Source organism: Apostichopus japonicus, chromosome 14, assembly GCF_037975245.1.
Source record: "Apostichopus japonicus isolate 1M-3 chromosome 14, ASM3797524v1, whole genome shotgun sequence".
NCBI lineage: Eukaryota > Metazoa > Echinodermata > Holothuroidea > Aspidochirotida > Stichopodidae > Apostichopus > Apostichopus japonicus.
The window spans coordinates 18,946,219-18,963,697 of NC_092574.1; the positions used below are offsets into that span (position 1 = coordinate 18,946,219).

A 17,479-nucleotide genomic window follows, 5' to 3' on the forward strand; every position below is an offset into this window, starting at 1 on the left:
TGTCCTCATGTTTAACACTGGCTTTATACTGCAAATACTGGCATCGAAGCCTCGCAGTATGAAATGTATTTGCTAGATATTCGTATCATACTGTTAACTGTAAATCACACTCACGGTCAGCCTGTACAGTCAACCTGTATAACAAAAACAGAGATTAGCACACGAGTCGATCAGCTTGGGTCGCATTTGTGTACCGCCCAATCAATAACCAACCAAATATTCAATAATCAGGCAGAACATTTTAAAGACGCTTGAGCGACCACGGATGTGGGAGAAGCCCGCAAGAGTTATGGCTTACAAATTTCAACTTACAACTTTCCCCACGCTTTATGAAGGGTAAAGGACACAATATCAAATGTCCCCAGGTTTGTGACCGACTCGTGTAGGCGCTTGGCCTATCAGGCTCATAATGACTCGTGTATTTCATAAAGGGAGCTCAAATGTTGTGCTACATAAGACTTGTAGTTTTTAATGTTTCATTCTCATCTGATCAACCCCTCGACGAGAAACAGAACTTTTCACCTGGGTTGTAATAAGCCATGATTATAGATTACGCTTATAGCGTAAATTAAATAAGGACCGCTCCCATACACCGCTGAGGCTATCTGCTAAGCCACCAGATAAAGCACGCAGCATTCGCTAACCTCCTTTCCAGTATATTGCATTTGATACTTTTATAGTATATTGCATTTCACGTATATAAGTAATATAACACTATGAGTAACTTATACTGTGTATTCAATATATAATATGGTTAGCAATGGCATACGTGATAGTTTTCAAGTGTTTTTGTGATAATTATATATTTCATAGGAGTTTTGAAACATACATATATGGTGCTAAGCCTGTGTGCTAAGCTGCTATTCATGTTGTTGTTATAACCATGTTACCCATTATACCTCAAGTTCTAGTTGGATTGGGTTGGGTTTCTATATGAGTATACGTATGTACTAAATGTATAATTATAGTTCCAGGTCAGATTAAGTGATATAAACACTAGCTTCAGGACCACTCTACCAAGCTAACCCCTCCCCTAGCACCCAGCCCCCCCCCAATTGCTGACATATATGGGACATTATCGCCCGTTATTAATGCATTGTACTTATAGAAATTATAACATAATTTCGTGCCATTTGGCATCGATATTTATTGAGGCAGAGGAGTTACGTTACTGAGTGAAATTGTCGAATTTCAGTACAAGCGATTATAACTGATGTCTTCTGCACTGTCGTCTATTTAAATGAACTATTGGTATCTTCCTAAATTCTAAACTATTCTTATCGAACAACATTCTCCATAAGGTGATTATAATAATTATAATTCAGCGTGCACTGCATGCCTTATAAATTGGCATAAAGGTAATAAAAGGCTTTGTTTTGAAAGTTAGATGTGATTCCCCTGTTAGGAATATGTTGTTGCGTCCATTGTTACTTGAACAACTCATATAAAACGCCCTATTTATAAGAAACCTTATTTTTAGCATAATTGTGATATCATGAATGTGTCTTTACTATTGCGCTATTTGAGAACATTGAAATGAACATTTCACTTGACGTGTTGATCACCTTTCTTTTATGTAATAGCTGTTTCCAGTGAATCTTTATTACACAAGGTCAATGCCAACACGACAAAGTTTTGCAGTGGCGACGTATTCTTGTGGCTGGCAAGACTCCGACCCTATATAAAGCCCAGTCCCGAAGCTGCTGTTGTATTGTAGTACTGACATTACTCCCCACTGGTGGATCCCGCTCCTCTATTGCTATGGCTGTTTAGTTTCCAAAGAATCTTTATAACACAAGGTTAATGCCAACACGACAAAGTTTTGCAGTGGCGACGTATTCTTGTGGCTGGCAAGACTCCGACCCTATATAAAGCCCAGTCCCGAAGCTGCTGTTGTATTGTAGTACTGACATTACTCCCCACTGGTGGATCCCGCTCCTCTATTGCCGCCCGCTACATTGTTGCATGAAAACACAGAGGGAAGAAGCGAAACTCAAAGAACGTCGGCAAGACCACTCTCTAAAATTGACTAACCGACTTGAATTGACTTTATTCGTGATTGGATTTATTCTTACGTCATTAAACGGTAATGTTCTTCACTTGTTTTTGTCTTTTAGACAGCACTGTGTTCGTGTGCCTAAAACGACGAAGATTTCTGAACCAAAGGTTAAGATTAGACACAACCTGATTCTTTAAGCTAAATCATTATATTCGGTCAATTATTTCCATCGTTATTAATCAGACGAAATAAGAAACATGAGGAGATTCAATCAGATATCATGGATGAATATTAATCCTTTTTTAATCAGATGATATAAGAAACACGATTGGATCGAATAAGATATCATATGTGGATATTGATCACATGAACTTTATAACTGGATTCAATAAACATAATATCCAGTATAGGATTATGAATATTTGTGGTCGGTTTCTTATCTGCTGGTCTTGGAAACAAATTGTTGAAACAATAGGTGTCATATGCGAACAAAGATTACAAATTATGACATGCCATGTATACTTAAAGTTCGCTGCTTAGGTGTCGTTCTTTGTTTGGTTACTGTAATTCAATGTAAATTGACTCAATGACATTCTTGTCTCACGCATAAAGTTTCCTACCAAAGACAAGATATTTTTATAAGTCATTTGGAAATAGTTGCTAAAACAATTGTTAGTGCAAAAGTGCAAAGTTAAATGATAGCAATGAGTTAAATGATAGCAAGCAAACCCATCGCTGTCTATCTACCAATTATATCTCTATTCATCAAACAAAATGTTTTACTTAGCGTGTTTTGTTTAACATCTGGCTACAGGGTTGTAAAAAGGAAATCATGATATAAAATGATGCTTTTGACATTTTGACTCAACTTATGCACAACTTTTGAAGAGGGAAGCAATATCTTATGATTTTGCAGAGCGCTTCTTCAAATGTTCAAGATTACTCATAAGGATTTCCCATTCATGATGTGAACATCCTAGTATTGCTACCTCATTAACATAGATTTATACCCCTGTTGGTTGGTGACCCTAACTTTCACCTTCATCATCCTGGGGACCTTCCAACCCCCCCCCAGGGGTGGATGTTTTAGTCTGGAGAAGGGGTAACCCCCTCCTATTTAAAAATTAATATATATTTAAGAGTGCTTTATTTACAAAAAAACGGTGTTATATTTTGCAACTTTTGAGCTAATTATGTTGAATTTTTTTGTCCATATCACCTCATCAAATTGGACCAAATATATCTCTAACAGCCTACGAGGGAAAGGGTCGGAGAAATCAATGGCTGTACCGCACCACTTAGACAATGAAGTACGACGTCTTCCTTCGCTTACGCCGTCCCACCCCGCCCCCTCTCCTCTCTCTTTCTACAAACGGAAAACAGAAGATCACATCATGACAACGCACTGTCTAGTTGCATCATTAATTTTAAAACTTTAGGCATGAATATTATAATGCAGTGATTAATTTATCACACAATTGACACATGCCCCGAAGCTAAAGATAAACAAACTTGAACCTATATATTCGCTGCAAATGCCATCAAAATGAAGCAGGAATGGTCGATGTTGCACCTCCTATATATCCATCCCGAGTTACCACTACCAGCGGTTTGTTCGAGTTAGTAGCTCATCACTTCATATTTAGTTGTACATTGCACGATGAGTTTACACTTAACGCGTTTTGTAAACAATATAAACATTAAGATTACGAAAACTAGACTGTTCTCATATACGTTGTGGAGGTACCATTTCACCTGCCGAAAATCAGTAGTAAACTAAGCATCAATTTTCTTGCAGTTTGCCCAAGCAATTTGCAACGTCATAGGAGTAAACTTACACAATACGTCGACTCTTTAGTAGGTTAGATGTTAAATATTTGAAGTTAGACATATTAGGAAGCAGAAGCATGATTCTGTATCTATCTCTATCAGACGAAATGCTTGCTGTTTATATTACTTTGTATTTACTTGAAAGATGAAAAAGCGCAGGTTATATGGCATATGAAAACATATCTACAAGTTCCAATTCGCCTTTAAACCCAGTTGCAACTAATTGTAATGACATCAGTCGCATCTTTGCCAATGGGAATCGTGAAAGTCGTGTGTTTGTCCTCATGTCGTTCACTCGATGATGACCATGTACCAGAGGATATGAACTGCGCGAGCTCCCACTTGACCTTTTCTGCAATATCTTCTCCTTGCCCGTGGCCCATGTCTCCATCGATTTTAGCAGCTGCTGCCACGATGTCAGTAAATGAAAAGAGATAACTCGAAGCAATATTCGAATCTACTCCTCTTTCTCCAGATCGCTTCTCGATCTTCGGTAGTAAGAGCCGCTCTCCAATTTCCAATTTCTTGGTGCTTACCAAGATATTTTGAGGTGTCTTGACTTTTGGAGATTTAAACATAACCCCCCACGTTGGTTGAGGTTCGAATAGCATCTTAAGACTAAACCCTTCGTTCCTCTCTGACTTGCCTAATCGGGATAAAGTCTCCGTTGCGTATGCACTCATTTGCCTCAGGTTATCACCAAGAGCTCCTTGTAACATGTTGTTATACGGGTTGGTAGGGTCAAGCAGCAGTGGACGCTGGTGTAAAATGTCCGCTGGGATGTCGGTCCTTCGATAGTATCTCGTCCAAACTATGTTTAAGTTGTGCGACTGTTTTATCATCGTCAGGAATCGACGAAACCCTTGCAGAATATCCCTACTTCCACGACGTTCCTCTTCCTCAGCAGCCCATGCACCAAGGTACTCCATGATAGAGGAGCGACCAAAGGAAAATCCAGGAATCCCAATTGTAGTACTCCAAAGCTTGGCGAGCCTCGACAAGGAGTGGGAAAATGCTGAATGATTTCGCTCGAAAGCTACAGCTCCTTCGGACAGTGACGTGCTGAAATCCATATAGTTTCCTCGTCTGTTGTTCCTCAGATGTTCTAGCGTGTTGGCAACCTGCACGCCTATCTCATCAGTTTCCCCAGAGTAGCCGTTTGAATACAAGAAATTTCTAGCAGGTAACAAATCCACGTCGAATCCTTTCACGGTCAGAGACAACCCCAGAGGACTCTGTTTGCAATCTTCATCAATATTCATGGTTATGACGTCATCAAGCTTTTGCTTGAATTCACTGAACGGTGGCATCTCGTTATTGAGATAAATGATGACATCGATATCCATTTTGAACCAGAGTGATGTCTTTTTGGTCAAGCTACCGAGTGGTCGAATACGATCGATGGAGAACTTAGATCCCAAGTGTCGATGTAAAACATCTTGGATGAGCTTCGTGGCTTCTCCTGCTTTCTCCAAGATACCAGAGGACGGAGCCAGCGAATCAGCGTACTGCTTGAGTTGAATGCTCAAAGACATATCTGTTTGATACGAAAACAAAAACAAAGCAAACAATAAATTAATAGTAAATTGAAAACATTGCCAAGACTCCCATCGATCTTACAGGATCTATAGATATTTTTTTTATTATTCATACTATGGAAGGAAACATCCATGACAGAGAAAAGAAGCACAATATTAATAACTTCAAAACATGTCAATCATATGTTTGAAACTGAAAAGGTTTATAGGCCTACATGCAGTCTTTTAAATTGTGATCGGATAAGGTAGAGTTTCACATAAATATCCCAGATTGAAATTATTTTTCGGCCTCTAGCGTTAATCTTGTTCATTTGTTTACAATTTTAGATCCTACAGTTAACAAATTCAACTCCGATTAATAACGAAAAAATTATCAGTATTTAAAAATTGATGAAAAAATGGAAGGCATAATGCAATCACCGATTTATTGTTTTATTGTGAATCAATTGGCTTTATTGAGAATACTAAAACGACATAAGAACACTCGTTCAATGACAACGCCTTGAGGGAATGCTTTAGTTTGATCGATTGTCATGTTATTTGATGAATATTGAAAAAGTGCCTAAAATACACTACACTTTTTAAGCTGTTTTACTTCAAATATATGTTTACAAATGTTTCCTTTGCGAACATAACTATCGGGTACCAAACGTGAAATATGTCCGTACTCTATTCCGTATGCATGCTTGCAATTTGTACTCATACTACCGACACGAAAGAAATTTTTTATAAATGCTTGTGCACATTAAGTCCTCCGATTTGTACTCTGACTGCTGCAATTGCTCTCGTACACAGAGTGCTCATCCAGTTTGTATTGCCTGTTGTAGATTCATATGACAGACATGAAATGAATAAATTAAGAATAAAGAGAGTCAACTTACCGAGTTCAATCGTTAAATATCACGCCCGAATAATTTCAGATGAAGGAAATTCCTCTCCTAGTTCTCGTGCCCCTTTAAGTTTTTAACAGGTTGTTTTAATGGGGTAAGAATTTATCGTTTTGTTATTCGATACAACCCAATTGATTGTCAAAGAACCAGTGATGATATTCCCACCGAACTCTCTTAATTAATTGTCATAAATTTGATTACAACCAGCGAAGATTATCATTGTCTCATCCATAGCAAATCATAACAAACAGGGACTATACGCATTGCGACATTTGGGAATACCCAATTTTGAAATCGCACTATGCAAAGTTCAATCATTTAATTTTGTGAATAACTGCAGACATAATGTTTTTCTATAAACAGTGCGATCGAAGGATTGTCACACTTCACGGGGGCGTTGCCCATGCTTCGGGACGGTGATGTAAAAAAAGGTTTGCAAATACACATTTGAACCCGTAAAATTCGTCATTTTCATAATATCTTTTGCATAGTGATCTAACTGATCAAATATGCGATGACAATTACACAATGGTATAACGAAATGGTCTGAATCGAAACCTATCCGCTAATAGTGAATGCAAAGTCTTTTCCTTTCAAGAAATCCATGTTTGTGTATGAAGGGGACGTGAATCAAGACCTCTTCCTCTCGCTATTTCTATATAATTATTGAGTTTTCCCCCAAATATTTCGCAGTTTTACGAAATGGGCAGGACGACTCTTATGTTCAACACAATATTGAGCATGCACATAGACCATTTTGAAGGTTATGACAAAGTTTAGCAGAAATAGACTTGAAAAGAATTTACATTTAAAAGATCTGCATTACAGTGTGAAAATTATATGATACGTACACAGTAGATGTTTGTTCATGTTTCTTGTACACGTCTTTGTACATGTCCATGCTCCTCAGAAGTTGAGAAGTTTGTTGAAATACTAAGAAAGATTGCAATTAAAATGTGTATTTCATCTTGAAGGGAAAAAGACATTCAAATAATGAATTTTGTGGAACAGAATGTTCAGATGATCCATTTTGTCGGAAAGTTTTGAGGTAACTTAAAAAATGTCCCACTGCCTAATGGAAGTTTGTGCATCCCGTCCCCTTCTCGCTCGAATGAGGCCTCTTCAATCGCATCTGGTTTAGTCAAACCGCATACATCATTTTTGTTGAAATAATTATATATGGTAAAATCAATTAATAAAACACAATGTACTGTTATATATTAGTCCAAGGCAGGTTTATTTTGACGGACAAGAAAGCAATTCGTGATATCGACATAGCATAATAGGTTGGGAGGTAAGGCCATACGTCAAGTTTTAATAGGTCAGAGATACAAATGGTCGGAGAATTAGTATACAACCCGTCAATTTAATGATTGGTACTACCAAAATATGGACAGTGTATGCATTTTACTATTCAAGCACTGTATATATATATATATATATATATATATATATATATATATATATATACATACATACATACATATTATTATGCTAATTTGTAAACGTAGAGCACAATCAGTGCAGTTCTAAGCTACGGTCGAGTAACCTCACCGAATGTCATATAAATTAGTTTTCAAGGAGCGGCTTGGTCTCTTCTCCCAGTGGCACCAACCTGTACGTCACGCCACGTAAAACAACTATGTCTGCCTAGCATTTACAAAACCCACCTTTTCCGTTCCGGCCTTTCTTCACCATGCCATCCACGCTGTGTGTGACTTTCTCTTAACTCTCTTTTGGATACCATTCTTCTGGACTTATCATTTACCTTACCTGGTCCTGTTCTCTTCCGGAACTGTTATTTACGTAAAGCGCTTTCCGGAAGCTTCCAGCCACACCCGCACTACGGTTACTTAATCAACACCGACTACCCTGGGATTTGACACCCCGACGGAGAGCCCAGCGGTAGCCGAGGTACCTTGCGTGCGCGCTAAGTTAACTTTAAGTATTAAGGTATGTAATATATTTATGCTAAGTTATGTATTTTTGTTACCAAGAGACACGTATTAGATTCATTTTAGAAACAAAACCTCTCTATCCTACTTTATTATGTTCGTTTCCCAAACCATGATATCTGAACTTCGTAACAATATATAACTGAACATAAACGCCAACGGTCGCGTATTCTTACTTCTTCCAGGCGAAGTTGGGCGGTTCGTTATCGCAAAGGTTGCACTGGCCCGATTCTTGATTGTGTTCTTCCAGCTTATATTTTGACAGTCGCTTATTCCCCTTCTTTTCAGGTTCCATGCTTATTTTAAAAAAAATTGTTTCTTTTTGGTACTTATCGTGTCTGAGAAATTTTGAGTAAGTTGTTGAATCGATGTTTAATTATCACGAGACGTATTCAATACTGCCGATCGCGTGTACGACGAATCCTTGAAATCTAGTGGATGCACGGAATACATATAGTACACTCAACCCAAACAGGGTAGCGAACAACCAGCGCAAAAAAAAAAAACGCATCATGAATATCATCTGGTTCACCCCACCCCCCCCCCCCATATACGGACGTGAAAACCAATGTAGGGTACCTTCCCCAAGCTAATAACAAAGGCTTTCTAGTCACTTCGCCCAACAACCATTTCGCCCAACTGCCATTTCGCCCAACCAGCATGGTCATTTCGCCCAACCGTGTTGGTCATTTCGCCCAACCTTATTTTTACTAATATTCAGTCAGAATAATATTACTTTTTCTATTCCACTAGTTCAATTTGATTTATTTGGGGTTAGGTTACTTCGTAATAGGTAAATAAAAAAGTGAAGTCCGCTCGATATCGATCGGAGGCTGAGCAGTTATTTCGGGTATAATGGGAGGATTACACTACTTTAGGCGTTTACGCATACAATGGAAGTTATATTATTATACAAACACAGGGGAATCGGTCTTCATAAAAACCTATCAAACCTAACCCCTAAAACACTGATCCATCCTACTGACTAACAATTATTAAATTTAAAAAAATATATAAAACCCGTCCGTAATATTGAATTACTATATTTAATCAATGTAACCACTTTATCAATGTAACCACATATGTAATCACATATGTAATCAATTTAACCAAGACTTCAAGTTTCCTTAATGCTCGGTTCGTATCCCGTAACGTTAACAATTCCCGAACGTTTACTATATCAAACCTATCAAACCTAACCCCTAAAACACTGATCCAACCTCAAGATTCCTTAATGTTCGGTTCGTATCCTGTAACGTTAAAAATTCCCGAACGTTTCCTTACAAAAGTTATACAAAGTAAAGGACTTCAAGTTTCCTTAATATTCCTTAATATTCGAACCTTTTACTATCAAACCTAACCCCTAACACACTGACCAATCCTCAAGTTTCCTTAACATTCGGTTCGTATCTGTAACGTTAACAATTCCCGAACGTTCCTTTTGAAATATCATATTTAATTAAGGTTGGGCGAAATGACCAGGCTGGTTGGGCGAAATGACCAGGCTGGTTGGGCGAAATGACCAGGCTGGTTGGGCAAAATGGTAAGGTTGGGCGAAATAGCAGTTGGGCGAAATGGTTGTTGGGCGAAGTGTCCTGCTTCCTAACAAAGCACTTCCCTCGGCGCCACAGGCCTCACAAAATATTTAACAGAAACACCGTGATAGTCAGTTACAACTGTACGAAAAATTTAAAGTCTATAATAAAATCCCATAATTCAAAGATCACCAAGCAGACTAGCAATTCGACCCCACTGCAATATGGGACCGACAGTAGCGAATCCTTTCATTTAAAAAGATGGCTTGTGACCCTGCAGTCGTTGAAACTGATTCCCAAGTAAAAGGTGTCTGAGGTTCCTCACTACAACATTACGACACTATGTCAAAAACTCACTATTTACCCGATTTTGTTTAAGTCTTAGACCGCCATCTTCATATATAATATATTCACCAACATGTCTTGTTTTCGAAATTATCCATCCTTTGATGAAGGCAAATCGCCCTCTTTATAGGAGAAAATAAGTCAACAAATTTAGCAAACGTACATGAAGTTACGTCAATTCAGAGATAACACTTACATCGCAAGAGTGCGATATCCAATTAAGAAGAATCAACTTCAAACCTGTAACATAAATGGAAAGATATTTTGTGAAAAGTTTCTTGTGGTTTGACTGTTTGGAATAACACTGGTAAAAAACACTACCTCCACTTCTTTATGCTCTTTGATTAGCTATTGTCACTCCTTTGGTCCAGTGAGGTCAAAATTGCAACAGCAGTGACGAAGAAAGTGATCAAAATGTGTGGGATGTGATTTGGGAGGCGTTGATTGCCCTGACGAATTATTAGTTATTATATATAAGCTATATATATTATTATTATAAGTTATACAGTTAGCCAAATCAGAAGTTGCAAAAAAGATTTCATCATGTTACTACTATCTTATCTTCGAATTTTACCTTTCAAAAGTTCAAAATTTCAACTATTTCCTGACAAAATTCTGAAAGTTTTAAATAAAAGGTTCGACTTGTTCTTCATTTTTATCTTCAAATTTGGACTTTCAACTTTATCTGACCTTTTTTCTCAGACTTTTATTCTGTACTGTTAGTTTTTTTAATTTAGTAATTTCTCGAGCTGCTTCGATATGAAAATTCGAATAAATAGAGGCAAGTCGAAATTTCGTAATATTATTCCGAAGTTTTAAGACTATTTTGTCTCAAACCTTCAACTTCTCCTGACATTGAGATTTTACCGACGTTTATTTCAACATTTCGACGGAGTATATATCTTTCTCTTTTTAAAATGTCGACATTTTATTGTGAAAACTAAATTTTTCATTTTGAATTTTGTTGAAACCAAATTTTAACATAAACTGTCGATATTTTAACTTTTCACACTCGTTAATTTCTAAACTGGTCTGAGTCACATATAATGTAGCGATATTGTATCACCTCCAATCAGGTTTAGCCTGCAAACCAAGAGTTTAACAAGTGATAAAATGGCCAAAATGTATTCAATATTAGCTATTAAGTATCATACCAATTTAATGCCCATAATAATAGTTCTATGGGTTTATGAAGTTTACCTGACACATATAGAAAGCTACAAGAAAACTTACGATGGCTAGACCTAAATGCCTTTGCATGTGGAACTTCTCCTAACGAGAATAATGCAATCTTTTAAAGTTCATTTACTTCGTTGTGATGCTTATTTTTCTTCTTATTTGCTCGATTTCTCATGATCGGACAAGAAACAATCAAGGGAGAAGATTCAGGCTGAGTTTCGATATCCATACCACAAAGTTTACGTATAATGTACTTGTATGCTTTAGTAATACAACATTCTTCATCGTCATACGTAAAAACCCCCTCAGCACTGTCAGTCTCATCGTCACTGGCACATTCACCAATGGTCTCACTTGCCTGTTGGAGACACCAATCGAAACTAACAACAATTACATCTGCGGTGTAACTCCGTGAAATTGGTATGTAGATTGAAACATCACGTTCGTCGTGCTCATCCGCCGAATCAAACCAATCACCACCAATGAAGTCTTCCATGTTCGATAGCATAACACTCTTAACCGATTGAACGTTGCGACAGCTGATTGCCTCTTTGACCTGATCAGAAATCGCACACATGAAGGACGTGAGCATGCGGAAGAACGGCTTGACTTTTGTTTTTACTTTTGTTTGTTCTGCAGTCTGAGAATGGATCTTTATCGATGGCATGTGCAATTCCATTTCCTTGAAGCCGAGAACAAAGAAATCAGGATATTTCTCTCCTTCGTCAACAAGTTTTTGAAATCTTGATAAAGGAAAGAATATCTTTTTAACGGCAAGAGACTGGTCTACTTGGTCCCAGTTGCATTCTGCTTTCTCCAAACGGCAAAGTGTATTATTAGCAAACCGTTTCAATTGTTCGAGGTATTGAACGGCCCTCGGACTGAGTAGGTTGTTAAATGGATTGGTGGGGTCCATTAAATATGGAGGTTCGTCCAGAATTTCAAGAGGGATCCAATCCTGTGTGTAGCAGTGTTCCCAAAAAATTTCTAGTTCATTGATTTTTCTAACCTTGAACAGAAATGTGCGAAATCCCTGTATGATATTTTGTCTTTGTTCTATTTTGGTCTCTTCGGCGGCTTTAACTGCAAGTAACTCCATAATTGTAGAACGACCCGGACAGAATCCTTTTAGCGGAACGGTCATTGCCCAATATTTGGCTAGCCGACAAAGTGAATGTGTGAAGGAATCTTGCTCTTTGAGAAAACCTACAGCCGCTCCTGATAAACTAGAACTGAATTCTTTATGTCGCAGATTACTATTAGATTTTAAACACTTCAACACATTATTAACCTGAATCTGTGTTCTTCCTCTATAATTGTTATAATTTGGAACAAAATTGGTCGCTGGAAGCAAGTCGACAAAGAACTCACCGTATTTAAACATTACAGCGTGCTTGGTCACTTGGCAATTCGGATCGTAATTTGACTTTACAAAACACTTTAGTGTTTCGATGATGTTATCGAAAGGAGGGACGACGTCATCGAAATATACAACAATATCAATGTCCATAGAGATCCATAAGGACGTTTTCTTGCCGATACTACCCACGACTTCAAGTCGATTAAATGTCGACTTGCCGTTACAGTAATCTTCAAGTCCCTGTCGTATTTGATTTGTGCACCTCTCTACTTCTTTTCCAGAAGATTCACTGGGTGCAAGCTCTTGAGCAAAATTCCTTAATCTCGTCTGTAGATCCATTGATAAAGATCTGCATGAACAAAGGCAAAATATAACTTTAAACTAAACGTTTTGTATTCGTACTTGGTGTGTCACGCATTGACTTAAAGTTTGCTCTTTGACGATATGGTTATGCATGATATAGATTCAGGCCCGTAACAATGTTGGACACGGGGACGTTATCCGGATCCCATGCAGACTTATGTTCGCCCCTACCCATATAAATTGTTATTGACAGTTCATATCATGATTTCTGGCTACTTGCCTATGCATATTTGATTCCCAGAAACTGTAAAGTTTTGATGCAAACTTTAAATAGTTACTAGGGTCATATAATGTTCTCTTTACATTAAAGGCCCCTACCTTAATCTCGCCGGGAAATTAAGAACAATGCCATTTCTTGCCGATGCTAACCAATAATTCAATGCGATTGATTGTAGGACCGTCCTAAAAATATTCTTCTAGATCCCTTCTAATCTGATCGGTATAAGTTTGGACTCTCTTTTCAGTGTGTTGACTTGGAGCAAGTCCATCGGCAATTTCTCTCAGTCTAGCCGTTAAAGACATCACTGATAACTCTCTGTTCATGTTAAGAGAAAGAAAAAAGTAATGTCGTAATGTATGTTACGTAATACAATAAAATATATGCATAGTCTAGATGCTGAAAATCGTCATGACAGAAATATTGAGCTTTGAGATCATAAGGGGCGGATCCATTATGCAGCGTTACAACCTGAGGGTAGAGTCTATATTGTGTCATGAACAGGAAAATATAAGAGATATTGTAGTTTAACTTACACCACGAAGACTGGATAGGTAATGCTGCGTTAATAATTTTTTTAATTTCTTTTTGTCTGAGATTAAAGAGGGTGCAGTAATCATACTCACACCTCCATTTCTGGTTCACCCGAATATTCCAGGAAGTTATAGGAAGCGCACAAAGAATAATGCATGAAATATATATTCCACATATGTATAGACATGTAGAGCCTGCGCAGCTTGCAATGACTCAAATACTGTGCTACTATACTGCCTGTGGTATATATAGCTCACGTGATATGTGAGTGTATATAGTTCTCAAGAATGCGGTTATTTATTAAAGGCCTATACAGTATTATGCATATCTCTGTTCAACTATATTTGAGTTTACTGTTGAAGCAGGGAGAATGTTACACTCTGTGACAATTTCAATTATCAATATCCACAAATATTTGGATAAAGATTGAATGCAAATTCAAGTTTACCAGAAAGCTTAGAATGTGTTCCTCTTTCATCACTCAAATATTATTTTGTAACATGGAGGATCCGGCTTTAGAGTATTATATACTATTACATACACCTTACTATGCTATTACATACCATTATACGACAAAATATGAGGGGGGTTGGAACCTATGAAGAAGGAGGTGGGGAAGAAAGTAGGATATGAAATTTGAAAAATAAACGGGAAGTTTAATGCTAAGTTAAATATGATATTATACTTCGGCAACAATCAATGAACCTGCATTAGTGTCGCCACAAATACTCGTCTCTGCTAATTACTTCTGCTCAAGAACTTTCCTCGAAAAAACTAAGCTGTTCCCGATAATGTATGTACAAATAAATGACATGAACTTAGCCGTCCGTCGATAATAACTAAATTAATTATTAAATATGATCTTTCTGTTTTTAGTGTGTAAATGTACTTGGTACCTATTGTGCTTTCCTCGCTTTACCTCACAACCCCCCCCCCTCACTTACCTCCCCCACCCACCCTCTTCCCTCCTCTATTTATTCCTGTATTCTTGATGAGCCTAGAGTCATACCGTCATGGAGAGAAGAAATATCTTTGATACATATGAAAGTATAACAATAATCATTACAGAACATACCTTAGCATAGCAGTAATATATATACCTTCAGCCTTTATCCTCTCCCGCCCTCCCCTTCCAACCCTCACCCTCACCCGCAACCCCCTTCCCTTTCTCTGTTCACCTACCCCTCACTCTCTCTCTCTCTACCCCACTCGACCAACCTTAAAGTTCAGAAATCCCTGACAGAGGAGTTACTCCACTGGTAGGCTTGATTGCGAGCAGAATTTAACAAGTAGATATTCGTTCCGTGCACATATATACGTTTCTTACGCTGACGTGTTGTTATCAGTGCAAACGCAACTTAAAAATCCCCACCAATCCAAATATTTCGCAATGTTGTTCAGATACTCCAAATAACGGCCATTATGCATATTAAAATGTTTTAAGATTTCTGTTGAAGGAGGCTGGGAATTCTTGTGCTTAATTTGGGTGCATGAATGTCGATGTGGAAAGGAAAGGAAACAAAGTGCTTTCATTAATTCCATCCCTAAAGGCGTAGGGCTAGTGGCGTGCGTCAAACGGGAGGGCAGCGAGGCGGGGGGGGGGGGGGGTGAGCGGCGCCCCATCCGACCATCAGTCGGGAGAAATGGTTCAGTCAGGGAAAGAACTGGACCATTACTACCCTATTTTTCCATCTCACACAACGTATTTATTAGCAAACCCCGGAGTTTCTTTGCCTAAATTATTAGACATAAATATGTCAGGGGTGTCTGAGGTTCCTTCCTCCCACACACCCACACTCACCCTCGCACCCCCCCCCCCATAACGATACATTCTGAGGCTTATTTCTACTACAAATTAGCCTATAGTTGGATCTAACCTCAAGGTTATGCTAATAAAAAGTCGGATGGTTAGTCTAAACCCCCACCCCCCCCCCCGCCTTGGCCCGGCCTGAATATAAAAACCCCGACTGCCGATGGAGGAGGGGGAAATTACCTCCATACCCCCATTTCCATTTGCGCATGCCACTGCATGGATGTATGTATTCTTATTCTAGGACTGGTCAACTGATGCAAACACACGCAAATATCACAGTTACATATAAACGTGCTCAAATGTTTATTGAAACTAACAACTGATAGGGTTTTCTTTCAATATCTCCAGTTTCGCTTCACTGATATTTTCCTTAACTTCATCTCATCATAAGTCAGCGGAGATTTCGAAGGCACTTTAAGCAAGGCTGAAGGTAGTGGACTATCCAGACTATAATAATAACTTCGATAACGTTTTGTTTAGGTTCATGCCCCTACCTAAGTCAAGTCGGTGAAACTAAAAACCTGCCCCCCCCCCCCCCGTCACATATCAAATCATGGGCGCGCCACTGTAGATTATAACCATATAGCTAACTTAACTACATACACGGCGCATGCTCCTTTCAAATGCAAGACAACACAGAGAGTCATTTTAGTTTAGCTATATCTCTTTTCTGAGAATAATATCAAGCCTACGTCAAAATGACAATTATGCAAGAGTATAGCCAAATATTTATACATGTATGCAGTGTAACAAATTTCACGAGTATTTTCATTTAACGTTATCTTTTCCGAAACATATATGAAAGTTTCGTTCAGTAATATTTGTTTGTTTTTAAGCCTATGAACTCACCAGTAATGGTCCAGATCATAAATTCTTGAAGATGATAACGTTGGTTGATGGAGTAGTCGTGGACCAATATTCACTACGCTTTTATACCTGTCACAGTTGTCTAACAATATAATGGTAGTATTCATCTTTGGCTTACTGATTCGTTGAATGCGGATATTTCTACAGTACATCACCTCACGCATGGGAGAAATAATACAAAGAGAAAAATCAATGCATATAAGTGACTAAATATGATATATTATGGCGATAAACTTATGTTTTATTTTTATTATTTGAACAAGGTACAATGACTGGGAATTCCCTGTGTTAAATTAAGATATGACCTTTGACTGATTCATCGTCAGTGTTTGCAAACAGAAATCAAGGATTCCCATTACGTGATTAAACGTCATTACATCACAGAGGGAAATTCCAACATTGACATTATTGCGAAATTGCTCTGTTTGTACATAGGCTTGCAAAATTGAGTATGAGTTAAAAATAGCACACACTTCTGTACTAACCGCGTGTGTCGGTCCTTATTTTTAACACTGCATTTGTACTGCAAATACTGCCATCGAAGCATCGTTGTATGATATAGATTTGCTAGATATTCGTATCATACTGCTAACTGTAAACCACACTCACGTCAGTCTGTACGGTCAACCTGTATAACAAAAACAGAGATTAGCACATGAGTCGATCAGCTTGGGTCGCATTTGTGTACCGCTCAGTTGTTAATTAATCAATAACCAATCAAATATTCAATAATCAGGGAGAACATTTAAAGACGCTTAAGCTCCCACGAATGTGGGAGAAGCCCGCAAGAGATTATGGTTTACAACTTTCACGTCCAGGGGCGTAAATCATGGGACACCCCCCCCCCCCTCCGCGCTTTATGAAGGGTGAAGGATACAATATCAAATGTCCCCCAGGTTTATTGACCGACTCGTGTAGGCGCTTTGCTATCAGGCTCATAATGACTCGTGTATTTCATAAAGGGAGCTCAAATATTGTGCTACGTACATGAGACTTGTTGCTTTTAATGTTTTATTCTCATCTGATCAGAACCCCGACGAGAAACAGAACTTTT

The 17,479-nt window shown here is 38.2% G+C and overlaps 2 protein-coding genes across 5 annotated transcripts; both read right to left on the minus strand.

Annotated features, from left to right (window-relative positions):
- Nucleotides 1-2,272: 2,272 nt before the first annotated feature.
- Nucleotides 2,273-6,440, minus strand: LOC139980135 (2'-5'-oligoadenylate synthase 1A-like). Its single transcript, XM_071991565.1, has 2 exons — nucleotides 6,249-6,440; nucleotides 2,273-5,366 (listed from the first exon to the last, which is right to left on the minus strand). The coding sequence occupies exon 2, from the start codon at nucleotides 5,362-5,364 to the stop codon at nucleotides 4,033-4,035; it is 1,332 nt and encodes a 443-aa protein (XP_071847666.1). The 5' UTR covers nucleotides 5,365-5,366; nucleotides 6,249-6,440; the 3' UTR covers nucleotides 2,273-4,032.
- A 2,385-nt stretch (nucleotides 6,441-8,825) lies between these two features.
- Nucleotides 8,826-16,822, minus strand: LOC139980132 (2'-5'-oligoadenylate synthase 3-like). Of its 4 annotated transcripts, none has more exons than XM_071991562.1 (3): nucleotides 16,408-16,822; nucleotides 13,364-13,529; nucleotides 8,826-12,980 (listed from the first exon to the last, which is right to left on the minus strand). In XM_071991562.1, exon 3 carries the CDS (start codon nucleotides 12,968-12,970, stop codon nucleotides 11,387-11,389), a length of 1,584 nt encoding a protein of 527 aa, XP_071847663.1. In that variant the 5' UTR covers nucleotides 12,971-12,980; nucleotides 13,364-13,529; nucleotides 16,408-16,822; the 3' UTR covers nucleotides 8,826-11,386. The 4 variants fall into 4 exon arrangements, with proteins under 4 accessions (XP_071847663.1, XP_071847659.1, XP_071847660.1 ...); XM_071991558.1 differs by having other exon boundaries at nucleotides 8,827-12,980; nucleotides 13,313-13,529; nucleotides 16,408-16,819; XM_071991559.1 differs by lacking the exon at nucleotides 16,408-16,822 and adding an exon at nucleotides 14,964-15,123 and having other exon boundaries at nucleotides 8,827-12,980; nucleotides 13,313-13,529.
- Nucleotides 16,823-17,479: the final 657 nt, after the last annotated feature.